The sequence below is a fragment of the Xiphophorus maculatus genome, chromosome 9, assembly GCF_002775205.1.
Source record: "Xiphophorus maculatus strain JP 163 A chromosome 9, X_maculatus-5.0-male, whole genome shotgun sequence".
Lineage (NCBI taxonomy): Eukaryota > Metazoa > Chordata > Actinopteri > Cyprinodontiformes > Poeciliidae > Xiphophorus > Xiphophorus maculatus.
Genome location: NC_036451.1, coordinates 25,951,962 through 25,979,912, shown reverse-complemented (window position 1 = coordinate 25,979,912; position 27,951 = coordinate 25,951,962). Strand labels below are relative to the sequence as shown.

Genomic DNA, 27,951 nt, shown 5'->3' with positions numbered 1-27,951 from the left:
CTAAAAGCTGCAGACGGTGTGATATTTAATGTAGATTCCACCATTCCAGACGGGTCACCTGTGTTCATTATTCCAACGCTGTGATGAATTTTTAAAATAACCCTTAAAAAACCTCATTGTAATCCTGACTTCTCCCGTTACTTAAGTTTCCGTGCTGCCTTGGCTACCCCATCTCCACTGAAGCGTGAAGCTCCAGCATATGGCCGCCGCCACACAAATCCAGCGCAGGAGGCCGCGCGCGCTGCACCTCCACCCGGCTTTCATTACTCTTCTATCACCCCCACCCGCCTCCATCTCCTCTGCAGCCCTGCTGGCCAGCTGGCTGCTGTCAGGGTGTCACTTTCCTGGCTCGGGAGGAGGCGAGGAGAGCATGTAGTGTTTTTTTTTTGTTGTATTTTTTTTATCATCATGTGATGGGGTCTCACGGTGCTCCGGGAAACTTGCCATATTCTGCGTTAAGAAGCTGAGCAATGGTGCTGCATCGGGCCATCCAGGCGGCTCGAGACGCAGACCTGGCAGCTCTGAGGAGTCTAGCATCTTCCGGTCAGCTCCCACTCGCTGTCTGCGATGCCCAAGGTGCCGGCCCGGTTCACCACGCCGCTAGGTGTGGACGCCTGGACTGCCTGCAGCTCCTGGTGAGCGACCTCGGGCTGCCTGCGGACTCACGAGCCTCAAACGGGGCCACGGCTGCGCACGACGCGGCAGCCACTGGTAACATCCGGGAGTTGCAGTGGCTCGTGCAGCGAGGAGGCTGCAGCGTTGAGGTATGTCTAGTTTTAGTATTTAGAAAGAAAAGACCTGAAGAGGAATTCAGTATGAGCTTCAGGCAGTGGCGCCAAAAAGTGGGTGTGAGCTATGTGCTTATGGGGTCGCCGAAGTTATGGTGGAAAAGTAATTTCTAGTTCTGTGTTTAGCAGTTGTGTACAGGATATGATCAATAACTGGAGAACACTGATTAGGCGCCTCTCTGTGACTGAAGGCCTGCTACCCCTAAAAGATCAGGTAGTGTCCTGTGTTTGTTAGGGTTTACTGTCATGAATTGGTTGGGCTTCCCCAGGCAGGTTAGGTCAAGGCCTGATGTGATGAGGCTGGTGAAACTCATGACCCAGGGGCCAGAGGTCACGGTGTGGTTTAATCTTACACATGTCATCCAGACGGATGCTGTAAGCCAAGTGCTTCTCTGCTCTGTTCATCTTTTTGACTATTCCTGGTTCTGCTTGAACTGATCTGTAAAGGCTACATCAAAACGTACAGCTTTTGTTAATGTTTTTAAAGTTACAAAAAGCCAGCTTTTTATATTTTCCGTTACCCATTGAATGCATAAATTACCATATCAATAGCTTTGTGTTTATAAATGTGAATTTCAGTTAACTTCAAATGTAAATTATGGTCATGTCCTTAATCTTATTCCTTGACACGAAGTGCAAAATTACTCATTTTCACATTTTGTCACATCAGTAGAAATGAGTCAATATTTTCTATCCAGATTTTCTTTAACAGACCAACACAAAGCATGACAAATACAAAGTGTAGCTTCCATTTGTATTCTCTGAATAATCTGATCCCCCTAAATAAAAACTAGTACTTGTCTTCAGAAGTCAACTAATTTCTAAAAGAAGTCACCCAGTGCATTATTTGATCTCAGTAGAAATCCAGCTGTTGAGTGAAGGCCTCAGAGTTTCATTAGAGAACAAACAGCGTCATGAAGGAACACAACAGAATATTCAAAAGAGGCCATGTTCTCCACCAATATCATAAAATAACAGTGTACAGATCCAATCCATCGCATGAAGAAATAAAAAGTTCGGGGAAAAACACGAGAACCTGAGTCACTGTAAAACGTGGTGGTGGCAGCATCATGTTGTGGGGACAGTGAAGCTGCTGAGTTATTTTTAGACTTTTGTTTGTAAAAATCTTTGAAAACCATATTTCAATTTTGTTTTGGTCAGAGACTCAATTCTAATAATTTACACGGAACCTTAACATGTTGTTGTATTGTATTAGCACTTGCTTGTACGTTTTAATACTTGTATCCTAAAGAGCTGTTTCATGGCTGCAGGTTGTAATCAGTACTGTACATGAACTTTTATTTATTCATTAATGTATTACTAGCTGATTATGTAACATGTGTTGACTTCCTGTGGATCCACTTGCAGCAGTAGCAAGTAGAAATTCTTTCCAGATGTCGGGTGCAAAGCCACCTCCTAAACGTTCTTAACGACTGCACAGTTAAGTTTTTATTTGTTTCTTTTCCTCCAGAATTAGAAACTGTATCGACTCAAATTAAGAGATAATTATATGCTTATTAACAGTAATAGCCTTTTGTGCTGCAGCTCTGGAAAGCAGCACATCCTCCGATCCTTTGTCTTCTTCAGCAGGTCTCTGTGACTCTTTTCCAGGACGGCGACACGGCAGGAGCCACGGCTCTTCACCTGGCAGCTCGGTTTGGCCGTGTGGAGATGACCGAGTGGCTCCTGTCGGTTGGAGGAGTGGCCACTGCCCAGACAAACTGTGGAGCGGTACCAGCTCACTATGCTGCAGCCAACGGGGGTCTCACCTGTCTCCAGCTTCTCCTCCGGGAGGCGCCCAGGTGAGGATTGTGCGTTTCCAACCACGCTGAAGCAGTCTGTGGTCCAGACTTTGACGAGGCGTTCAAAGACTTATTGAAATCCAGGACCCTGATGCATTCTTGATAATCCTGGGGGGAAAAAATGTAGAATGATTTTCCCCCAAAAATCCTCATTCCAACTGGGACAAGCATTTTTCTTTCTACAATTTCCACAACCAAATTTAGGAAAATGTCAAACTTTAATATGATTTAAAGTGTTCGTTTGGGTAACACTTTATTTGAAGGGGTGTGCGTAAGACTAACATAACATTGTCATAAATATGACATGAACATGAAGGAGTCTTCATGAATATTTATGACTGCTCTCATGAAGTGTTGTTTGGTAAATAGTGATACTTTTAATGCAAAGTTGACACTTTAAATTGACTTTTAATGGAACTTTTCAGTAAAAGTTTAAAAAAAAATTTTTTTTTTTACCAAAAGACAACTCTCATAAACATTCATGAAGACTATTATTATTACAGAGTCATGTCAGTCTTATGCACACCCCTTCAAATAAAGTGTTACCTCTGTTTGTAATGGATGCTGTTCCAGTCCATTAACCTCTCTACCGTACTGTCCAACCGAATCCAACCTCGGCATTTTGTTGTTTCATAATTTGTGGGAAATCTGTAAGCTAAAAACTAACTAGATGAATGTTTCAAAAGTTATAGCAGCTCATGGAAAATATACAAATGTGATTCATACAAATAAGGGATCCTAGCAAAGCTGGAAGTTCAATACAGATTGTTTTTAAAAGACATTTATTCTTATCCTGTTTTCTACAAATAGTAATAATGTGACTTTTATTTTAGTGCCGTTATCAGCTAATGTCTTAGTTAAAGCATTTCTAACTCTCAGAGTGTTATTCTTGCATCTTTTAAATGGTGTAAAAGTTAGATTTTCTCCAATTATTTCTAAATATCCTCATTACCAAATCTGTTTACGTGCCTTGGAAATGATCATCTGTCCTTCCACTGGTTTAAAAATCTGAAACTCAGTATTTAGAGCTTAAACCTCTATAGTTTTTCAGAAGGCAGGACGAGAGAGCAGCCCACACCGGGCCGTGGCTCTGTTTCAGTGGACGTGACCTCCCAGTGACCCCAGCGGGTGATAGCCTGTCGTCAGGTCAAACTGATGAAGTGAAAGGACGAGTTTCAGGAGAGAGAGAGAGGCTGCTGTGAGGTGCCAGGGTGGAGGATAACTTTCCCCTTTTTTTTTAAGCAATTCACTAGAGTCACACCATGACCTCCATATTGATTCCTTTCTGCAAAGCCTTTTGTAGAAACATAAAAGTCCGACTTAAGTCCAGTCATTTGATGTGGATGTATGGCTACTGTAAAAACATGCTGGTTAATGAAGTTCATCCTCACACTTTGAATCCCTGTTATTTTCTTTAACCAAACATCACTTTGCTTTGGCTGATGAATAATTGAGCACAGTTGCTGAATAAAGATGAGTCGGAGCCTTACAGTGTATTCATCTTGCTGCAGTAGCCTGATCTCACAATGAAACATGTAAATCCAACCTTGATAGCTGCAGTAGGTAACTTTTACAAAAATACATATTTGTTAAACTGTCACCATGTCTTAACAGTATAATATGAGACAGATAATCTGTATTATTGCACCGCTCCCAGTCAGAAGCAACCAATCAGAGCCAAGAGGAAGGCCTTTGTGCTGTCAATCAACGGGTACACGCTGCTAAATGTGCTAATGGTGAAGAAACGACTTAGCATTACAGCAAAACGTTTCTCTGCCTGGTGTCAGGCTAGCCAAGGTAACTAGCCTGAGCATTCATGGCAGGCTCCACTGTGGTGAACCAGCTGTAGCGTAGCAGAAAGAAATATTGATTGACAGCGCTAAGACCCTCCTCCTGGCTCTGATTGGTTGTTTCAGATCACAACAGAACCAGAGGGAGAAGGCAGAAGAGCTTTTCACAGATGATCTCTCATATTATACTATCACAACATAGTGATAGTTTTAATAAATATGTGAAAAAAATGTTTTTTAAGTTACATAGCACAACTTTAATCTGCGCTAGAACATTTATTTAGTGGGAAAAAAGTTTATGCTAACATAACACTGCTTTTAGTAAACGACCAGTGGCCAAATTGTTCTACTGTACATATTCCATTTGTCAGTGGAACAAAAGGAAGATGTACTTTATTACACGTTACATGATTGTGGCACACACACAGAGAGGAGTTTTTGACCATTTGTCTTTGAACAATCCCAGGACTTCAGACTCCTCTCCTATGTTCTGTTACTCCTACTCTCTAGGGTTTAAGTCTGTGGACTGACTTTCACAGCCTGTTTTGACCTGGCTGTGAAAACAGAAGATTGTTTTGTGTCTTTTGAGCAGCTTCCATATAGATTTGGCCAAATCCTTATTTTCGTACAAGTCTCATTGATGACTTTTTGCTTCATACCATAAACCAAACACCCATTTGTGTTTGTTCCATAAAAACTCAATCTCAGTCTCATACGACCAAAGCACATGAATTCAGTTAAAGTTCAATGGAGTTTGGCAAACTGAACATGGCTACCTTTTCAATGCTGGGACACAAAATGTGTTACTTTTTTTTCTGGCGTCCCTCCAAGTAGCTGGCATGTAGATAGCATTTAATGGTTATTAGGTAGACTTGGTGACTCCAACGTGCCACTCTTTGCTGCGGTCCTCTAACTGTGAGATTTTTTCCCTCTCCCTTGCCTTCCTGCTCTGTGTGGTGGCAACATAAATATGGGTCTATATCCAGCCTTGTGGCCAGAGAAATGGGCCTCTGTGTCACATCATATTTATACCCCCGGGAAACAGAATTAGAAGTTCCAAGAAACTTTAAACACGTTTTTTAAAAAGTATTTATTGAAAATGATTGAGTTTTATGATAGTTATGTGACTGCTTTACTAGTGATTTTTTTTCCACCTGAGTTTTTCTTACCACTGAAGAAATGTAGTGAAAATTAGACTCAGGTGTTACTACTATCACTTTTGTGATTATGTGATTCTCATTCTGCTTAGCGACCCAGAACAGGAACATTTAGTTTGCATACTTCACTCAACCCAGAACAGGAATCAAACCTTTAGTTAGAGCAAAAAAAGATCCAGAGAATGTCACTCAATCCAGAGCAGGAATTAAAACAAAGTTAGAATCCAGACAAACTCTTATTAGTTTATCTAGAGAAACTATTCATTACTTTAGATCAATATAATCAGAATAAGAATCTAGAGAAACTACTAGTTTATAAATCACAGACTACTTATTCTTAAACACAGGGTTATGCTTTTTTGCTTCCTTTTTTCTTCTTTCGCTCGTTCCTTTGGTTTGTTGTTTTGCTGTATTTCCTTCTAATTTATGTAAAGCACTTTGAATTGCCTTGTTGCTGAAAATGTGCTATATAAATAAAATTATCTTAACTTGGGTTTAGTTTGATCCTGCAAAATTTATTTGAAGGCTTTTTACACGTTTATCATTTATAAATGTTGGTTCCTTTTGCTACCCTCCAGTCGTAACACACTAAAAACCTGTAATGATGAACAACAGAGTTTACTGAACACAAAAGGGGAATATTTTAGGAAGGCTCTGATCTCCTGATCTATTAAAAATAGATGCGTGGATTTAGAGTAGAGGTGGGCGATATGGCCTTAAAGTTTTCTCACGATATTTTGCGATACTTTTGCGATTACGCTAAACGTGACGATAAGAATTTGTCATTAGATTTTTTTTTTAGGTAACTGTATGGCTGTCTCACAAACACAAAGGGTGCTCTTGAAAAACCTTTCTGTTTGCAATGCGTTTCTTTAGGCACCACTCACATAGAGAAATGTGATTTGTATCACTAAGCTTCACACGGTAACTGTTTTTTAAAATGTATTGGTATCTTTTGTTGCTTTTATTGAACAAACAGTGGAGAGAATAGTACCACTAACAATATTGACAATAATTAATTGAAATTTATTGTGACAACAATAAATCAATATTCTTCTCATGGCAAGAAATGTATCACGATAAATGATAAATGCCTCTAATTTGGAGCACATACTTTGATATCTGTTCTCCCAGGCTGAATCCCATCAGTCTTTCCATTAGTGAAGCACCTAAAGATAATACTTCTGTCTCTTTACTTCACTTTACTTCTATGAAAAGCATCCATTTGTAATTTTATTGATTGCTATTGGTTCCTGTTGCTGCAGTAACCGCGCTGTCTGTGTTCTGGCTGCAGGTGTGTGAACCAGCAGACGGCCACAGGGGCCACGCCGCTGTACCTGGCCTGCCAGGAGGGGCACCTGCACGTGGCCCGGTACCTTGTGACAGACCGCGGGGCCAACGTTCACCTGACGGCCTACGATGGCATGACGTGCCTTCACGCCGCCGCTCACATGGGCCGCCAGGCTGTGGTGGACTGGCTGGTCAGTGCTGGGGATTTCTCTGACCTTTCTCTGAAAAGGTCGTTGTTGCTGCTGCTGCTGCTGCTTTGGTCTGAGCTGCGTTTTGTGAATTTTCTAATTCAGGTGACCTGCACCGACGTGGGTTTGTCCTGCCAAGACAGGGAAGGAGCAACAGCTATGCACTTTGCCGCCAGCAGGGGGCACCATTGCATCTTGGAGAAGTTGCTCCACATGGGTTCTAAAGTCATCAAAGATTTCTGGGGAGGGACCCCTCTACATGACGCTGCAGAGAACGGGGAGCTGGAAGTTAGACTAAGCTGTTTATTTGTTTGTTGGCACAATTTAAAAGGGATGGGGGGATAAAGCAGTTTTATATGTATTGTTATTTTCTTCTCTGCTGATATTGTCTCATTTGATTTCTCAGAGCTGTAAAATCCTGTTGGCCAACGGAGCGAACTCCACAGAGGAGGATATTGATGGGTTCACAGCAGCAGACTTAGCAGAGTACAACAGGCACTCTGAATGTGCCAGGTACCTTCGTGCCATAGAGAAGAACGTAAGCTCTCTGGCTCAGCTGCGGATTTCGGCGCAGTTTCATTTCCTTTGCCTAATTTATGTTTTTAAACATAAGCAGAGGTGGGCAGAGTCGCCAAACAATGTATCACAATATTTTGCTCGAGTAAACATATTTTTACTACAAGTAAAAGTACAAAGTAGTACACAAAAAAATAAATAAATACCTGTCACGATAAGTAAATTGTCCAAGAACTTATTGCGATAAACAATTATATTGTTGTTTTGAGACCATTTTCAAGTAATATAATAGTAATAATGGCACAATGATGCAAGAACGCATCCTCAAGGATCAATAACCTTTACATTCTAATTGGAAGATGTTTTAAATGTCCAAAACAAATAGAGAAAACAACAGAAACAATAAATGAAATAAAATATGAAATCTCTGTAAACAAAATTATCTTTCAAAAAAAGGGGCTAGTTGAGACCAAAACGCCAGACTGACGACTTTTATCACTCAGTTTTTGGTGAAAAGAGAAAAACGATAAATCGAGCAAATGAAAGTGATTGAATTTCTTTTAATTTATCATGCGATTAACTATTGTTTATTGTGACAGGCCTACTCTCGTGTATTTTTAGTTAAAACAAACTTGTTCTTCATTCAGTAAAGTTACTCACTGTTGGTAAAGTAGCCAGATATTTTACCCAGTTAAGAGTAATACAGCTGAAAATGAGTCTATTTGGCTAAACTGGCATGTATATTAATGTCCATATTTTAAATAAATGAGGTATGGTGCAATAAAACTTCTCCTAACTTAGTTACTCAAATAAATGTAAGTATACTAGTAGTCCAACACACTAGAGGTATACCAATGAATCTCACTGCAAGTATGTCAACAATATATGTATTAGTACCTTTATTTTTAACAACAGTAATACATAAGAAATTAGACATTACAACGATTGTATATTTTAAACAGAAATACTTGACTGCTGCTTTCTGAGGGGATTTGAAAGAATATCAAACAAAATGATTAGTATCCAATGGATGACATATTCTAATATGTAAAATACTTTTAATTGAAAGACGCACTAATCGCCTCATTAGGTACGACTGTTCAATTGCTGCTTAGCGCAAGCAGCAACTCAGCCAATCACGTGCCAATGCATTTAGGAATCTGGACATGGTGAAGACGACTTCCTGGAGTTTGAACTAAGTACCCACAGTAGACTGGGGGTGGGTGTGTTGAATGGATAGTGATAATATCTCATAAATGTGTTCAAGTGAGGCGAGTATTGAACACTAGATAATAAACTATATAATTTTTTAGCTCTCAATCCATCAAAATTCATCTTTCTGAAGGGCAAATAGTGTTTGTCAGGAAACCAAAGTACATCTTCTGCAATAAAAGGAACAAAAGGGATGTAGTAAGCAGACATATTCTCAGACACATAATTGTAACACTTCTATTGGAAATGTAATAATTATACTTAATTTTGTCAAAATTACTGTGTATAGAAGCAACACAACAGATTTTTTTTTTAGCAAGTTTGAGCAAGTTGATCTTTTTTTAATCCAGTGGGCACATCATGTTGGTCCCATCAGTTTATGCACAAGTATGTCATGGGCTGGTCTGGACAAACCCCTGATCTGTAGAGATTTATGCTCACAATCATCTCTCAGGCTTACAGAGAACGACCTGGAAAAGAGAGACGATATCCAGTGATTATTATTATCCATAATCCATTCTCTGGGTTTTGTTGCCGACCATGTCCAACTCTTTCTGACTGTAGTGCACCCATCTTCTGCTAGCTTCTTCCACCAGGCTAATGCATTGTGTCACAAAGCCTCCAGTCACCTGAACTCAGCCTGGTGTGTTGAAAATGACGGTGAGGTCACTGTACCCCAGTGACCTCCACTGTGACCAAATCTCAACGTAATAGAGCATCTTTTCACCTGACTGAACTGGAGACATTTTACAACTTTCCAAACTGGATATTACACTGATTACCTAATTCTGCGATCCAGTTACTTGGGGAATTTGAACTCGGAGCTGGTTTTGACAACAGACCCGAGGTGTTTTGGTTAAGAACACATGGTTTCAACATGGTGACATCCATAAACATTGTTAGCAGTAGCTTTTACGAACATTATTTTAAGTTTTATTTTCCATAAGCAAACACTACCTTTAATGTGTTCAATTGAGGGCTACAGGCGGTGTCTGTAACAGTGACACCGCCTGTGTCAATGTTGGTTGACACAATGTTGGTGTCTTGTGAAACCAACATGTTTCCACCACAGCTTACAACTTGATGGGTAGAGCGGCCATATTGAAAAGCTGCCTTACCAGTTCTAACTGGGGATGGTCAGTTGCTTGCAGTTTCCTAGTGAGAAATCTGACTTCGGAGGGCTTTTCAGTCGATTTTTAATTTTTTTTTAAACGGCAACGTCTGAATTTCCCAGCTCCGAGTACAATTGGAGTGCAGGATTATCATTAGAAAAAAGTGAACTGAAAAAAAAAAATCCTTGTATTCGTAAGTGTAAAAATTTTTTTGCCCTTAGCGCCCCTACCCGCCGTCCAACAGAAACAGCTGGCAGTAGCTGAAATGCTAGGCTAACTGCAATCTGATTCTGCTTCCCGTCCTTCACCTGAGTCCTCTTTGGCTTCGACGTGAAACAAATCTTATACGAACGGGGAATGGTGGTGGGGGGAGGCTGGTCAACAGCAAACATCTGGAAAGTCTTGAAGCCTCCGTGAATCATTTTCTTAATTTGTAACATGCATTTGATTCGGGCCGGGCCGGGCCTGTCACTCCGCTGAACTGCTCCCTTCCACTCTGCTTGATTGCGCTGCTCTGGGTTTAAGAGCTCTAAGAGAATGAAGGATGAAGGCTTTTGTGTTTAATAAGGCAGTACAGGCCACAATGGCGTGTGATCAGGAGATCCATTCCTCTCCGTTTGCCTCAGAGGGCTTTATGGGATTAGCTCTGGTGTGCGGGAAGCACACCCCTTGTTAATGAGATGAATATTTTAGTGGTAACAGCTTGACGTGAGATTCGTGTTTCTTTCTAAATGCTGACGATGAATTCGAACGGAGGATTACAACCGATTATGACATCAAGGTTGCAGCTCGTTGGATTGATTTTGAACAGTATCCTTCAATCCACACAGCGGTGCGTTTGCAAAAGTACTCGCATCTCAGGAGCTTTTTCTCATTTCCTCATGTTCCAAGTTCAAACATCAAAGTATTTTGTTGCGATTTTGTCCGTTTGATGAATGCAAAGAAGAACCAATTGTATACTTTTTGCCTGTCCCATCTCAAAAAAAATTTCCATACAGGATGATGCTGCAGTCAGTTGGGTTTGTGTGCTCAGCGGGTCAAAAAGTTACATTTTGGTTTCAATGGACAAGAGCGACTTAATTCTCTCCACGCATCAACGAAAGTTAAATTTGCAGATTGACGGTGTCTTTTTAAAAAACTTGCTTAAACAAAGTTTCTCATAATGTTATAAATGTAACAAAAAACATCAACCAAACACTTTGTAAAGGCACACAGTAAGCACAGATGCACTCCAAAGAAATCCATAAATAAGTCAGCTGAGAAGGTTAGCACTCCTCCGTGAAGAGGATGATGATGGTGAATCGGCGAGGCGTGGCTGCCGTGGCTCCAATTCACAAACAATTCCCCCATATAAACAATGGGAGCTAATTAGCACAGGGGCCGCTGTGGCGTCAGAGGCGGTCGGGCCTATCGGTTACCACTCTCCTGCAGCTCAGGTGGAGGGCCCAGGGGCCGAGCCTGATACGGGATCTGCCGGCTTATGTTTCAGTGTTTTCACCGCTCTGATGCCTGGAACCAGCAACTCAATCCCTCAGAGTACCAAGGAGAGCAGGATGCCATCGGCCTCAAACGCTCGTCTGGTCCTCTGTGTCATGTGTTCTTCTTTTCTTTCTTTTTTTTATTCCAGTGACTTGGAAGTGTTATGATTGTCACCTCTGGGGACTGTGTGTTGTCGGTAGATAGTAGGGTGTATCGTGTTCCTTGGCTGTGTGTTGGTTGAAGTGGATACAAAAGCTGGATGTTAACAAAGAGGTCATCTTGACCGCGGACCTTTAAGTAATAGTAGGCAGGTTTAACTCCTTGTGATATGAAGGGAGTCGACTCTGTAATGCTTTAGACGGTGGCAGGTCTCATTTTGGGTCAACACTGCAAAACCACAAAATCACACAAAGTATTTTTGGTCTATTTTCTTGTTCAAATATCTTAGTAAACTCGAAAAAAAGACTAAATTAACTTACAAGTAACTATTCAGCTTGTTTTAAGTTAATAATTTTGTAATCTTCATGGAAAAAGTACGAGGCAGATTATTTTTATTATATCATCAAACAGAGAGTTGTCTGTTTACGTTCATGTTAGAATCTGCTCTGTCGGTCCTGAGTTTGCATCTCATCAACGGCTCCAATCAGATAAACATTAGCAGTGTAAGCTTCTCTTCACACTCATTTGAAAAAATATGGGATGCAATTTTAGTCAACCCACTTACTCCAATACCTCTAAATAAAATCTAAGGATGTTTTCACACCTGATAGTTTGGTGGATTTGGTTTGATTAGGGACCACAATTGCAACATTTGCTACATTTCCAGCTGGCCCGGTTTGCTTTCACACTCCACTGTGTCAAACGACCCATACTAATTGAAAAACATTTTTACCTTCTCGCCTGTGGTGGTGCTGTGCTGCACCAAGAACTATTGAACGAATTGAAAGGAAACCTCAGAAAAAGATCAACAACTTCCCTCTTCACAATTAGCAACTTCTCCCAGTAGTGCTAGACTTGCATATTTATTTTGGTTCTGTTGACCCAGAATGCATTGCACTGTAATCCACTTCCTGCTTTTGGAGCGGTGTCCGGACCACTTGCATCCTTATATGCATTCAAACTGTGCCAGAGTTTACTTCTACTGAACCGAGTCCGAGGCCTTTATGTGGAGCAACGTTAACTTTTTTTGGTCTGTTTAGAGCTCCATTGTGCATTCACACCTCCTCAAACGAACTGCACTTTTTTGACAGTGGACTAAACAGGGCTGGTGTGAATGCAAGTTCAAACCTACCAAGACATGACCTTTTACCCCAACTGATGGGCTATGAAGGAGAACATTAATCAAAGAAGCAGTCATCAGGGCCATTGTAAATCTGAAGGAGCTACAGAAATCCAAAGCTCAGGTGGAAGAGTCTTTTAACTATCAGTAACAAAAATGGTCTTTATGAAAAAGTGGCAAGAAATAAGTAATTGCTGAAAGAAAGCCAACAGAAGTACTGTTTTCAGTTTGCCACAAAGTATTGTGGGTGGTGGAGCAAACATGGGGAAGACGGCATTTTAGTCAAATGAGAAGGAAATAAGTTTTTTACTTTTCCTTCAAAAAGCAAACATGCATTCAAAACACACAAACCCAATAACCTACATTGAGATCTGTGGCTGTAACACACACTTGTATTTCTTAAATTTCATTTCATTCCATTCAGAAATGACTTTTCATACAATGACATGTACAAATCAGAACAGAAAAAAAACTGGAAGAGAGTCAGGCTCACATTTCTGTACGAAAAAAACTTCGTGACCGCAACATTCACATGATTCATTCAAGATTCACCGAGATCGTAATCTGACAGAATGCTCATTGTTTGCTCTAAAGTTTCACATCAGTTTCACTTGGATCAGTTTTTCCATCACGTTTACTCAACATTTAGCCAAATACAACCACGCTTTACTTTGCTTTATAGCATGGAAGAAGAAAAGCAAAGTTTATTTTCCACTGTGATGTTTAACCTTTCAGGACAAATTCTTCAGATTCTCATCAAGTCTTTGAATTCTGTATATAATCAAACGGCCAAAGACAGCCACACATAACATGCTACACGTTGTAGTTTACAAAATCCCTAACTCTAAAAGCTCTTACTGCTTCCATCTGGGGGTCAATAGCAGCCAGGTGCTGCTAATCAAATGCACTTCATCATATCACCACCAATCATAAACACATGTATAGAATCAGGTTTTTCCAGAATGCAGTACTGCAACATTCAGCTGTGGGTTAACGCAAGATGGAAAGACAACAATAAAAATAAAAAAACTGGTGCAAAAGGCCATTTTCATACTATCTGGAATCAGTCGCTCTACAGAGACAAGAATCAGACCTTACTTGGCCCTGGTTAGCATGTTGTTCTTACAATCGTAAAAAGGGCCATCGAGTGTAATTTGTTTGGTGCGGTTGTCAGTAGAAAGGCTTTCATTCTCAAAGTAGAACATGGACGTGTCGCATTTCATCTTCAGAAACCGCAAGACCTACACCACACGACCAAAGTTTAAATGTTTGGTCACAATTGACAGCAACACATTTGGAGAAAACCAAACTAGATGTTAATGCGAACACCCCATACCAACTGGAAAGCATTTGGGCTGATGATTTGAGCTTTGCAGCCAAAGACGCTGGACAATCATTCAGTCACTAATTGAATCGCAAAAGTTTCAATTAAAATGCGAGGCCATCTTGTGTGACAGCTGAAGCCTGGAGCAAACCTTTTCATGAAATAGAACAAAGATCCGAAATGCGGCGTCAAAACTGCAACAGAATCTCAGACAATGTGTTGCGATGGGCCATTGCAACATATGGCTACAACAAATTATAGAGCCCTCACAGGATGATGAGGCCACCATCATTTTTCTTTGTGCGGATGTTGTTTCCAAGGTGATGCATGATGTTAGGGTTCCCCCACACACTGAGCTTTGCATGTTGACCAAACCTTTGGACTTATTTCACCGGAGATTCTCCTTTCACAAGCCTCCTCAACAGCAGTCAGTCTGTGGGGTAAAAATGGTTGGCGACCTTCTATCATACTACCACTGGAACTTCATGTTGCTTTCTTCCAACAATGGCTTTCTTTCTTTACACCAAATTTGTGAAGTGTGTGAATAGTTCAAACATCCATTGTTTGAACTATGTAACAGATTCTTTCACCTGAGCTGTTTTTTTAATCAATGACACCTTGATAAAAACCTTTGAAGGCAATTGGTTGCACTGGATTTTTTTTAAGGTATCAGAGTTACGGGGCTGAATAGAAAAAAAAATGTTTTCTTTGTGAAGGCTGACTACTTGGTACGAAATCTCGATAAAGTATGCTAAGGTTTGTAGTTTTAACTTGACTTAATGTCAATGATATTCAAGTTGCTGTGAAAAAAACATAAATTGTCCCAACATGCTATTGCCAGCAATACTAGGAATGCTGAAATAAGGTCAGATGGATTAGCATTACACGCTTTAGTGTGGAGTATTTGTGTTCACCGGGAGCTGCTGGAAAAACACCACCTGAGTGTGCGAGGATAAAATGTCTTATTTTCCAGCTGCTCTTCCGCTGATACTTCCCGTCGTGCTACAACACGGCCATTTGTCTGTCCATGCATTAGTGACATTACCAGCCACCCAATCCCGCCGCTTAATTATTAACGCCACTCACCGATCGGTTTATTGTTTATTGCCTGACGGCTTTTGGCCACCGGTCGAGATGCTGGAGAGGGTTTTAAACAAGTGGTCCGAGGTCATGAGGCAGTGTCACGTCGGCAGCGCGGGAGTAAACCCCTCGGACGTCCGGGCCGCCTGAGTCTGTGCCTGACGGGCTGTCGGCCGGTGTGGTGAGCGGCGTCAGGTCGGTAAATTCCCCCGCAGATCGCTGCGAGTTGGATTTTTTATTTTATTTTATTTTTTTGTCTTATTTTTCCTCATTCTCTCCGAGCGGTAGGAAGTGACTAGCCAGGCTGAGTAATTATTTTTCTGAAATGAAAGGAAACATTTGTACACTCTGTCCACGAGGCCCGAACTGGCAGATGTCTTGGCAGCGCTTTGCCTACTTTCTGATCAGTTATTGCCTGTTACGGTTAGGCATGACTAATACAACAGGCTTATTGCTGTACTTTATTTTGTGATTGTTGACTTTTGCGTGGACCTTTGCTTTCCTGTGACCGCTTTTTAGATTCGACAGTTTCATCCAGAGTGATTGGAGTTTTCCATCGAATGGCAGAAGCAATGAATTCAATTTATTTCTCCTTCATCTCCCTGTGACAGATGCAAATAATGTTGTAAGTGTTGGCAAAACACATTGTCAGTTATTAGCCTCGCAAGCATTTACCTCGGCTTAGGGAACCTGAGAGCATGCTGCCATGCGAGAGGGAAAGTATTTACACTATAGAGTTCTGTGTATAATGCACGCCCAGTGTATACATTCCAGGTTGCAATTTATCACCACTTTTACATGGAAGCAGGTTGCTTTAAAAGATTGACGCCAGTGCTGCGTTACACGTCGTGTCCTTTAAGTACACATGGTGTTCTGAAACACTTACGCTCTCATGTGGCTCGCCCTTTTGGGAGTGAAGATTACTGTTCCTGCATGCAAGACAGCACTGTTTCCTAACTCTTGGCTGCTAATTCTCTCTCTCTCTCTGTCTCTCTCTCTCTCGTCTTCAGCCGAGGGAGGGTGGCTCCGAGCCAATTGCAGGCTATCTGTAGCTGCGTGGCAACTGTGATGGAGTGCTGATGAAAACCAAATGTTTTCTGGCCAACGAGTCCAATTAAACGCACACACACACACACACACACACACACACACACACACACACACACACACGCACACGCACACGCACACACACACACACACACACACAGGGCTCAGGCGCTGCTTTCGGGACATTGAACTGTTACGAGAAGGGTCACAAGGCCTCCTCCCCACCCTTTTCCCAGACCGTAATGTTGTTTATCTATTTGTGGATTGCACAACTTCTGGGAAGTTTGTCTCTCCGCCTAAGCAGTGTCACAGCATATTTTTATGTAGGCCCACATCAAAGTGCCGAGCGAGAGGCAGGACCACCTCTTGGACATAAAGCACAACAGCATGCAGCAGCATATTAGGTGGGCCTTTGATGTTTTTGGTTGCTAATAATGTCCTTAGAGAGCTGAATTTGATTTGCATTGTGTATGGAGCGCATTAAGACAATGCAGGTTCATTAAAGGGAGCCTAAATGTTTCCATATACTCTACATCCTCCCCGGAGCGGTGTGAATGCCGCCACTTATTCACGCTCCCTTACTACACTCCCTTTGTTCTTTTCTTTTACAGAGGATGTCTGCAGGACTTAACATGGCACCTTCCGTTATGACTCTTAAACTTTTGCTTTGCCTGGGAAGATTTCTTCTTCTTCTTTGTTTGGTCTTTGTTTCAGTGAAATGATATTCAGACTAATGTTACTTTTGGTAGCCAGTAAAATGGAACACTATCTCCCTACATTTCTCCTCCACAAATTTTGTCAAAAATTGACTTCCCTTGGTTAGAGAACTGTCTAACACACATTTTCACTCACAGCTGGAGCCAGTGTTTTCACTTTTTTCTTTTCTTCCATATTTCGCCAGCTTGTTAGATTGTCTGAATAACAAATTGTCTAGCCGTCATTATGTCAAGATAGTCAATAATGAAACGTTGAGGTCTAATAATGAGATACCTAACCTTGATGCTTAACGTCATCAACCCAATCAATGAGCTTTGGTTATGAAAAGACAAGAGAAGGAGACCATGATTGGATTGAGATTGTCACCAGATGGTACATGGGAATATTTAATACATACTGGATACCCTAATCAGGATTCCCCTCATGTCATTTAATAATAAGCATTTGCCAATATTGAGTCCAGGTTTGATACCTTGTTAAAATCTAAACCATGCACTTAAAAATAGCAGCTTTAAAGTTCAGTGAAACAGCGCTAAGTTTCATCAGTAATGCTGTTGAGGTTTCATACAGTTTGGGGAAAAGTGCTAGAATGTAGAAACATATTTTACCTGTTGGTAAAACATCCAATGCTGAGACTTATGGTCAGCTTCAATAATGTAGACACATTTTCTGAAAGGATTCTTTCTAATAAAGATCATAAAATTTCAACATGTTACAGTAAAACAACATTTTCTTTGTTTCTCAAGGGCGAGTGGGTGGAGGATCCGAGCTAGCCAGGGGACCTCGGACCGACGTAACACAGCATTGAGGCTACCAACTTGCTAATATCTAAATGGATAATATTAGCTTATGCCAGCAATGCCTAAGACCAGTCCTCAAGAGATTAACCTAAAAGCCACAGAGTAGTAAAAGGTGTCAAGCAGCAGCTGTAAAGATGCTTCAGTAGAGTTGTATTGTTACCCTGCTTTGTACTCCTCACTGTGTAACATAGTTAGCACTTTGGCCAATCAAAATCCTTTGTCCTTCCCAGTTCATCTGTCTCTTAGCAATATATTTATGAACAATGCCATTATCTCTGCATTTCCAGCTAAAGAAAGTCCTAAAGGGTCTTACGGTGTTACCTGACTTATAAACTTCCAGTGACAGCTCACTGTTTTTATATTCCGCCATGTTTGTTCAATTGAGCCGCTATAAGGGAAGGGCTGAGTGTGAGTGTGTTTGCAGCGTTGCTGTGGACAGCAACTGTGTGCCAACTTGGGAAGAGACAAATGACTCAATTTGACGCAATTGAGTTCCCTTAAGTAAGATATTTTTAAATCATTGATTACATTGACATGTTGATTATTTTGACATCTTATTTTCAATAGTCCTTTGCTTCGAATGTCAAACTTTTAAAGGCTTATTTTTCCGCCTAGAGAAAGCCACATGGCATTATTAAGCTGTTCCTTTTTATATATTTCTACTCTTTATCAGAAAAATCCCCAGTGTTGCTACAGTATTAAAAATACCAAGAATAGTTCTCTTGGTGTTGTTATCGAGTTGGAAATTATAGTACTGTAATAATCCTACATGAGTCAGAGAGAGTAAGCTGAAGCAGTCAATACTGTCTCTCTTTTACTTTGTGGATTTTTGTAAACGGTAGCACGATTGCGTAGAAAAAACCAGAGTTATTAAATTGACAATTTGAATGCATGCAGCCTGAAACACTTGCACAAAAAAATAGGATGTGATTTTAAGAAATTGTCTGCAGAAATTGTGGCTCCTTGCTGGGGTTGCTGCAGACAATCAGAGGCAATAGTTTAGTCAGAGAGAGAGAGTCTGGTTTCATTTAAAAATAATATGCAAACCAGTCTCAAGTAGCGGATCTGAACATTTCTAAAAGACACTGAAGACAAAAAGAGGCGTTTCGGTTTTTACAGAAGCACTATCTGAAAGTTTAGGCTGTAAAATAGAAAACTTATTTGGCTAATCAGACCTTTAGTTGATCCTTCATCTTTGTGTCAGATAGTTAGATAATCCCCATTAGTAGAATTATTATATTAATATTAGTGTAACCCAATAAACAGACAGCAGTGACTAGAGTCTAATCTTTAACTTTATGATCTGAGCCACATTGTAGCTTTCTGATTGTTCGTATTTTCATGGTTTGATACTTGTAGGCGTCGTGGACGGACAGATCCATTGAGGTTCTCGCTCCGGCAGAGGAGGACATCCAGGTGAAGCCGACTGTCTTGTTTTCACGCAGCAAAGAGGACTACTATGGGAGCCTGAGTGAGGAGTGCAGAGACAGTCACATGGATAGTCTGAAGGTAAACACTGAGGTTCTTTCCATTTCTTTCACAATTACTAAATTAAAACAACCTAAAACCTCTTCTTTCAAGCAACCTGAGAGTGAGGAGTCACCACAGGCTAGATACCCTCAGCCTCCGTTACCTTCTACTGCAGAGAGAAATGCAGGAAGGAGACTAGAGCAAGTCCAGATTGCTGCATCTGGTAAGGCAAACATCTCTCTTTATCTTGTTTAATAACTCTTTGAGCAAAGTGGTGGAGGGGAGGAGGGATTGGTGCAGTTTAATACTTAGTGTCTATGTTTAATCTGCAATGAAAGGATTAGGGCATGAAGTACATTTGATTTATTTTGCAGTTATTAAAGGTTTTAATCAATCCAAGGCAGCTGGGAGTGAGAGAACTGCCTCGGCTGATAAGACAACGTTTCCTGATACGAACCTCCTGGCTGAGAAAAAACTCCTGGGTGACATGAAAAACATTAAATCGCTGAGAGATTCAGGGATGTCGGGAGTTTTTACAGGACAAGCGGTAAGTTCACTGCTCTGTTATACAGTTCAAATAATCTAAGCACACTCCTGTTACTCTGAGGATTTTCAAAATTGATTTCCTATTTATGAAGAGCGAGCCTAGAAGACATTCTTTTGATTTAGATAGTTTAAATTTAAAGCTTATATCTTCCATCTGAATTTTAATAATAACACACTGTACTGCAGGCCAAGATATGTCAAGTGTTTTTGCTAAGAGGGTTTTATTTTTGGGGGAACACATTTTTGTGCAAACACAATCTTTGGTAGCTATTTTTGGCATTCGGCACATATTCAACTTGAGAAAGGTGCAACCCCTATCAAAAGGTTACAGGAAAACCTGGCTCCTTTGAAGGAATTACAGATTCACGAGGGTGTTTATGCGCCACGTCCTTCCATTTTCTTGCTTCCTTGCCAGAGCAAGATGGTGGTCCTTCCCACTGAGGAGGCTAACCTGTCAGACATTGACTATCTGGTGCCCACCCACGACGAGAAAGGTCAGCCCATAGCTGAGTGGAAGAGGCAGGTCATGGTGAGGCAACTGCAGGCGCGGCTGCTGGACGAAGAGGACCAGAGGAGGAAGGTACCGTCATCACCCACATTCACTAGCTCTTCACAAGTTATATTTCACTCAAAAGCTACTAACATTCACACTGATAGTTCAGATTAGGGCTGATGTAAAAGAATGTTTTAGTAACCGAGTACTCTATAGAACATTTTTAGGATTATACGAGGAATCGGGTCTCTCTCTCTCTCTCTCAGCTCCATTCCTACCGTTCGCTCCAAAACCGTAACGACGCGATTCCGACGCAAAGAAAGCTGTTGTAGTTCAACCATCGCACCGCAAAATTCAACAATCCTTATTTCTCCCCCAAACCGAGCGTGGTTTGGGGGGAAGTAAGAGCGCTGCCCACCACAAATAATGATCCGGCCGAAACACAGTGCGCTACATAATTTAACGAAGTTTCGAGCCAGATAAATTTTCCTCGAGGAATTTTAATAATCGAGGTACTCGAATCATTCGAGGAATCGTTTCAGCCGTAGTTCAGATATTGAGGTATGTTATTGTCCACAATCAGCAAGAAATCTATTTTATTCAGAAGCTCTTTTTCTTCTTTTATAAAGCAAGGTTAGCTTACATTTAGCTTCTTTAAATTAGGACCTGACAAATGAGGCATTGCAGCAGAAGAACTTTGTCTTAAAAAAACAGTGGTTCTTTTGTCAGGACAGCTCCTCAATTTCAAAAGAAAAATGACTTATGAGACATACTTATGAGATGGACAAGCAAGATTCTAGAGATAGAACAGGGGACAGCCTGCAGGATACTACTATCGGAGGGTACACACAAAGCTATCATTGCACCACATCCACACGAACGCAGCCGCATCCCAGACACGCATAAACCTAACACACACACACACACACAGACATGGTACAGGAACACAATGTGCATGGCAGAGAAACAGATTCCCAGGTTCAGGTGGCGTGTCTGAGACTTCCACAGGTGGAGGTGAAGCGACAATATTTTCTTAATCTCTACTCTTTTTGACAAATGTAACTTTCCCAGTATAATGCGACGCTGGGAAAGAGGGCGGCAGGTGTCAACATTGGTCAGTGGAGATGGAGATGTAACCTTGCTTTTTACGACCTTAAGCTAAAGCTCTGTTGAAGCCATTTTTATTTCCGCATTCAGTCTAGATCACACTTGGCTTCAATTATAGTGAATGAGATGAACCTGAAGTAAAGTTCAGGTATTTAGAAGGATTCTTTTGGATAGCTGCTCATTTTCACTGTTTAACTTAAGCAACAAGCTGCAGAAAAGCTGTAAAGGTTCAAAATGATCACATTGTATAAAGGTATCAGTAAGGATAAGAGGGGAATAAAAGCTATTTTACAGCATTTAATACAAAAACACACACGGTCCTATCTCACTGTAATTCTGGGGACTTGCATGGACTTCTGTTGATTTCTGCTGCCTAACCCGGACATTTCCCCTAAACCTAACCTAAGCTAATTTTTCTTCAGATGGATAAAGTTTTGAGCAATCAGTTTAGACCCAAAACCTTCAGGGATCTGGCTAGAACTGTCAGCATGACTGAGTCCAAGCATACATCCAAATCCACAAAAGAAGGATTTCATTAGAGGTAAAGTTAGTTATTGAATGGCCTAGCCAAGGTACAGAGCTAAATCTCTGTGGTCACACAATTAGTGCTCTCTGTTCAAGTCTAGATGTGGGATACTGACAGACTCCTACCAAAGAAAACGGAATGCTGAAATCATATCCAAACGGGCTTCAACAAAGTATTAATTAACAGTGGTTATGCAACCAGGTTGCTGCAACTTTCTTCCCCAAGAGATTTGCTTTTCGGTGGAACCGTTTTATCATGGTCTTGTTTTTTTTTTTTTCTTTTTGCATCACATGTCTTGCTAGGAAAAATGAGTCTCAGTGTATTATTTATAGTTGTAGATGTCATGATGGCTGGAGTGGTCTGAACTTTGGCAAACCTGATGGGCAGAATTGGTCAGCAGTGACTGGAAATGTTCAAATATGTTCGTGTTGCAACAGAAAGTCAGAAAGCAGAAACTCAAAGCAAATCTCCACAGTTTAGTTTATACGTAGCTGGAGTTATCTTGTCCAAATATAAAGAAAATCTGAAATAATTGTCAATTTCAGTAAAACCAGTGTCCTTAGTTTAATTTGAGCCCCTTAAAAGAACTTCTGTTTGAGTCTTTGTGGATGATATCTAAATATATATTTTTAAAATCTGTTATTCAAGTATTGCAGCCATTGCATTGTGGAATTGAGATATAAAACTGGGAAAAGTGGTTTTAACTGTTGAGTCTGATCTGTTTACCTATTGATGTGGACAAATTTACTGACAACGCTGGAAAACGGTGTAAGAAACCTTTAAATGAATTCACCTTTGCTGGGCAGTAGCCCAAATGTACACTAGAAACTAAATTTATAAAATACAAAACACAAATGTTATGCCATTGAATTTATTCATTCAGTGGGGGAAAGAAATGTGATTTGCAACAAGAGTTGGCACCTCTTTCAATTCTCTTAAACCAAATGTAGCTGAATATTTATTTCACAAAGTCTTCACAACAACCATTTAATGCTACCCAGATGCCAACTAGTTGAGTGATGACAGAAAAAATCTTTTGTGTCCCACCATCACAAATGTAAACATGTATAGTTTGTATAATTTGTCAGCATTACAAATTATATAAATTACTGACAAATTATGTTTTAGTCAAATGAGATTGACTGAGTTTATCCGGTCTAGCGGACTCTACCAGTGAGCTAAGAATGAGCTGCCCTTCGGTCTTTCAAATGTTCAGAAACATCTGGCCAAATTACAAGTAGTATGTTGTTGGAGACCAAAACAAGCTTATTCTATGGCAATCTCAGTCCATAGATCTAAGTCCTGCAGAAAATCTCTGGGTCTGAGCTGTAGAATGTGATTATGTGAAATGTTATAGCAGGGGAGTACATGCTGTCCTGTTGGAAAAAGGGTTTTTGTACAACGCATTTCCAGAATGGGTACCAATAACTTTGCTCCTATGGATGCTTATTTAAACATAAAATAAAAATTGCGTGAGAATATGCTACTGCAGTAAAAGAAAAAAATATATATATATATTTTAAGACCTCTTACTGAACTTGGACAAATTTGCCCAGTTCTGTACTTAAAACTAAATGAGAAAATCCTGCCACAAGTATTGTCAGTAGTGTGCGTAATAATCTTTAATTCTGCTGACAACTGTAAGTCTTCGCTTTATACAGCGCTGACATTCAAAACACAAGTCTAGCCCCCAGGACAAATAGGTCCAACTAATACTTCATCTGTTTTACCACGTTAATCCCTTTATAAGTAATGTTTGATTTCTCTGTCGTTTAAATCTTCCTCATTGCGTCGCCTAAACAAATAGCTTTTGACCCTATTCAGACTATGATGAGAAAAGCACAAATTGTGCTGTGACTTTGTAATGCTGTTTTATATCTGCATTACATCTACATTAAAGTCACCATTTATTTTTAATTGCTCGTAACAAATCATTCACACATAACGCATTGTGAGTCGAGTCATATTTTTGAGGTTTGGATGAGAGCTGTATTGCAGTTTTACTGTATCATTACTGTTGTCCCTCACATGCCAAATCATTTAAAATGTTTGACGGGCGTTATAATAATATCCCCTGTATTCATCTGCCTGCTGTTTGCCTCTTCTTTTACAGGAAAATGGGAGCAGATATGCCAAAGTCAGCTGGAGGTACTCCCAAGCCCACAATGCCATCCTGGGACCCTCTGGTGAGCTGCTGACAGAGGATGACCTCATCTATCTGGAGCAGCAGATTGCCAATGTCTCCCTTCAGAGGAACTGCGCAGGTTATGAGCTGGAGCTGGCTCGCCTCGCCGAGGAGCTCAGGCACATCCTCCCGGCTCCCATAGTCAACATCACTGTCAACACCCAGTTCAGGAACTTCAAGAGCCAAGTTCCCCTACCTGTGTGGTGTGGCCGGATCTCCGGCATCGTAAAAAGCATGTCTCTGCTCATGACCAACCTGACAGACCAGCCCTACTGTAAGATGCCCAACACTGAACTCATCACTGTGTTTTCTCAGGCACCAGACAGACAGATCTCCAACAGGGTGCGCAGGGAAAGCATCGAGGACGAAATCCATCAATTCGGAGTGTCCGTGAGGACTTTGAGGTCAAATTTCGAGAAACAGAACACATCTTTGTCGGATCACCAAGAGGAGAGCGTCATGTTCTGTCCTTCCGTGCAGCTTGAAGATGCACACCTCGACAAACAGCTGAGAGAGTTGAAACCAGCTGCCGAAGCAGACCAGAACAGCGACTCTGGTATTGACAATGACGAAATTGTTGCGGATGTTCAGGAAACAATCAGCCTTAGAAAGGAGCGCATAGTGGTCCTGTTCTTAGGTCACTGGAAAAAGTCTGCCTACGCAGTGACGTTGAAGAGCAGGGATGCAGTCGAAAGGAAGATGAGCAACGGAAATCCAGGGAGCCATGATGAGTATGGTTCTGGTCGAAGAGGCAGCGCAGAAAGTGACGAGTCCGTTATGATGAACAGTTCACTGGGACATTTCTTTAAACAGAGAAGTGCCGTCAACAAGATGATGGGAAACTGGAGGAAAATGATCTCCAGTGTCCCTTCCAGACAGATTCGCAGGTAAGGCTGGATGACATAAAAGCATCCCCAGTGTTCAGTAGAAATTACTCTTCAATGGTACCGGTCCTCAAAAGTATACTTTTTTAGATTTGTAACATTACAACTACAAACGTAACTTTTACACTAGGACCAGTGGACCAGTAGGTTAGGTTTTGGTCTGCTCTTCCTTGGATACATTCTTTGAAATGTTTGACTGGCGATAAACTGGAAACAGGATTTCTTCTGGCTTTTCTGCCTATTCTGGTCTTTCCATATAGGTTTCATATCTCAAGGATGTGAACACCCAGATATCTGACATACCTACTCTAGCTCCAAGGCTGGCCCATGACTTGCATGTTTCTAGTTATTCGCTCATTTGGTGACACCTAGAGGGTATGCTGAAACACTGTTGAAGATATCGAAACACTTGTTGTACACTCAGCCTGCATTTTTATCCACAGGTTTATATGAGTGCATATTGATGGAGAAAATACCCTTAACAACAATGACTAGATTATTACTATAATTGTTATCCTTGTTAATATTAGTTGTAGTTATGGTAATAGAATAGAATAGAATAGAATAGAATAGAATAGAATAGAATAGAATAGAATATACTTTATTGATCCCCAAGGGGAAATTGCTTATTTGTTAAAAGCTACTCCATCCTAGGTAATAAATACAAAGTTTGTAAAATATATACAGTATATACTGTATATATGTACCTAAGAGTGATAAGTTCAAAATGATTAGATATAAACAAATAAATAAATAAATAACAAGCAACCACATGCATTATACAGTATTAATATATGTATTATATATGTATTAATCAATAAATAACCTACAAATAAGCACAGAAAAAATTGAATCAATTAGCACAGACTTGGGCATTGTAAAGCCTGATGGCTACAGGCAAAAATGGCTTTCTGTGGTGCTCTGTGTTAAATAAATGTAGTTGTAGTAGTAATCTTGGACAACTACTATTATTAGTAACAGAGTAGTAAAAGCAGTAGTAGTATTAATAGTACTAGTAGCAGCACAGCAGTACTACTACTAGTAGTAGAATTAGTAGCAATACTAGTGTTAGTAGTAGCAACAGAACTCTTAATTATAGTATTAGTAGCAGTAATAATAGAACTATTAGCAGTGTTAATAGTAATATAGAAGTAGCCACAGTGGTATTAGCAGCAGTAGTATTAGTAGTTTTATTAGCAGTATTAGCAGTAGAATTAGTAGCAGCAGTAGTAGGAGTAGCATTAGCAGCAGTAGCAGTATTAGCAACAGTACTGTTACCAGTAGCATTGTCATGAGCAGCAGTTTTAGTATTAGCAGTAGCAGAACTAGTTAGAACTAGGTTAGAACTAGTAATTCTGCTACTTCTGCTACATGACAAACTTTCAAAACAGTTTTTAGGATACAACATTAAACCTTTTAGAATAATTAACCATGACATTTCTGCATCTAGCTGTGTTTTTGTTTTGTAATACATCAGCAATTTTGGGGGGGAAAGAAAAAAAAAAAGAAAACTTTGCTCCCTTCATTTGAGTGCAGTTGCCAGTGATGTCTTGTGTGGTCTTGTTTGAGAAAGCAGCACATTCATTTAACCACACAGCAGTTGACATCAGCATGAATGAGCGGCACACATGCAAACATCTCGTGGTTTATTAACCAGAAGGAGGGTCTGAGTGATCAAATTATGACTTTCATGTTATCTTTAACTTATGAGTAGAGTGATTTTGTTAGAATGGCCTGGGGTGATATAAAAATCAGGGTTTTGAGGTGTAGTAGCATTTGACATATAGTCTTTATGGGCTGCTGTCCAGTCATCATTTCAGAATTGGTTTATTGTCTGATGACAGCAAATAATAAAAAAAAGATATTCAAGTGGGAGCAGTTATCTTGGGAATTTGGCTGGATTACAGTGTAACAAAGTTCAGAAATTCAGAAAGACACAAACAGATGTGGCACCATGTGGAATACAAATGCTCTGAGCTGCTGAGATTTTTTTTTTTTATGTATTGAATTTAACGGCTGCAAATTTATTCCACATTATCATTTTCTCAAAATTGATATAATCTTGAACCATTTGGAGAAAGCAATGGATCGAGTTTCATGCTGACGGTAGCCAATATAGTACCATCATTCATCATTCTATATACGAGTTTAAATCTCACATTTCAACTTTGGTCTACTGGAAGAAAGAAAATATTTTGAAATCATGAACTATGCCCGTAGAAAACAAGCAGTATGTCTATGTTAAATTACTGATTAAATATAAAAAAAGTACTTCTATATGGAAAAAAAACTGTCTTAAGTCCTTAACAATCTTGTGATGTTTTCCACAGGCTCCACAGGCAGAAGGCCCTCTTCTCCCCAGAGCAGTTCCTACCTCGTCTGGACGGGGTGCCAGTCGACTACGACAGCCTGACCCTGGATCTCTTCATGCTGGGCTACTTTCACATCTTGGAGTTGGATCTCCCTGTGGATGAAAGGAAAATGAGGCACTTGCTGTGCTTCGAGGTTTTCGACCGTTTGGGGACGTTCTCCTGGGAGACAATCAGAGAGTTTCACAAGGCAGTCATACAGGACATCGAGGCTGGGAACCGTGAGTGGAAGGACGGCTTTGAGGACATTAAAGTGAAATTCTTTGGAAACACTGTGAGTGAATCTGAAGACGCGTCCAATGTGGTGAAACCCATCCTCCCAGAGGTTAGACAGGTCCCTAAAGTCATCGTTCAAACACCTACGCCTGATGAGAACGTGCTCTACGGCGGAACTGATATTTCCAGTTTCAGCAATGAAGAAATATGTCAATATATTGATCGCAGTTTTGCTTTTTGGAAAGAGAAAGAGGCAGAGATCTTTGATTTTGAGTAGTTTACTATATCTTTTAAAAAAATTTATGCTTTGTAGTAAAAGATAACTATGAATTATAAAGTAACTTGTTTCTATTAAAGATCATGTTCTGCAGTTTAGAGGAAGCTTTTTTTGTGGTTTCTTTAATTACGACAGTTAATGTCATGTTTCCTTTAATTCTATTCAATATTGTCGGATGTGACCTAATTTGTACAATTTTTATAAGGTTTTACTGCACTGTGCTTTAGGAATTAAACAGCAACGAATTTCAGAACTATGTGTAACATTTCATTTGTAACTTAACATTAAACCTCAGGT

At 40.4% G+C, this 27,951-nt stretch overlaps 1 protein-coding gene across 1 annotated transcript; it reads left to right on the top strand.

The window, feature by feature from the left end:
• The first annotated feature begins 12 nt into the window (after positions 1-12).
• espnl (espin like) lies at positions 13-27,884 on the top strand. The gene is made up of 11 exons (XM_005811359.2): positions 13-764; positions 2,400-2,590; positions 6,832-7,018; positions 7,121-7,303; positions 7,422-7,553; positions 18,941-19,090; positions 19,163-19,274; positions 19,426-19,598; positions 20,013-20,177; positions 23,837-24,795; positions 27,123-27,884. Exons 1-11 carry the CDS (start codon positions 471-473, stop codon positions 27,652-27,654), a joined length of 3,078 nt encoding a protein of 1,025 aa, XP_005811416.1. The 5' UTR covers positions 13-470; the 3' UTR covers positions 27,655-27,884.
• The last annotated feature ends 67 nt before the right edge of the window (positions 27,885-27,951 follow it).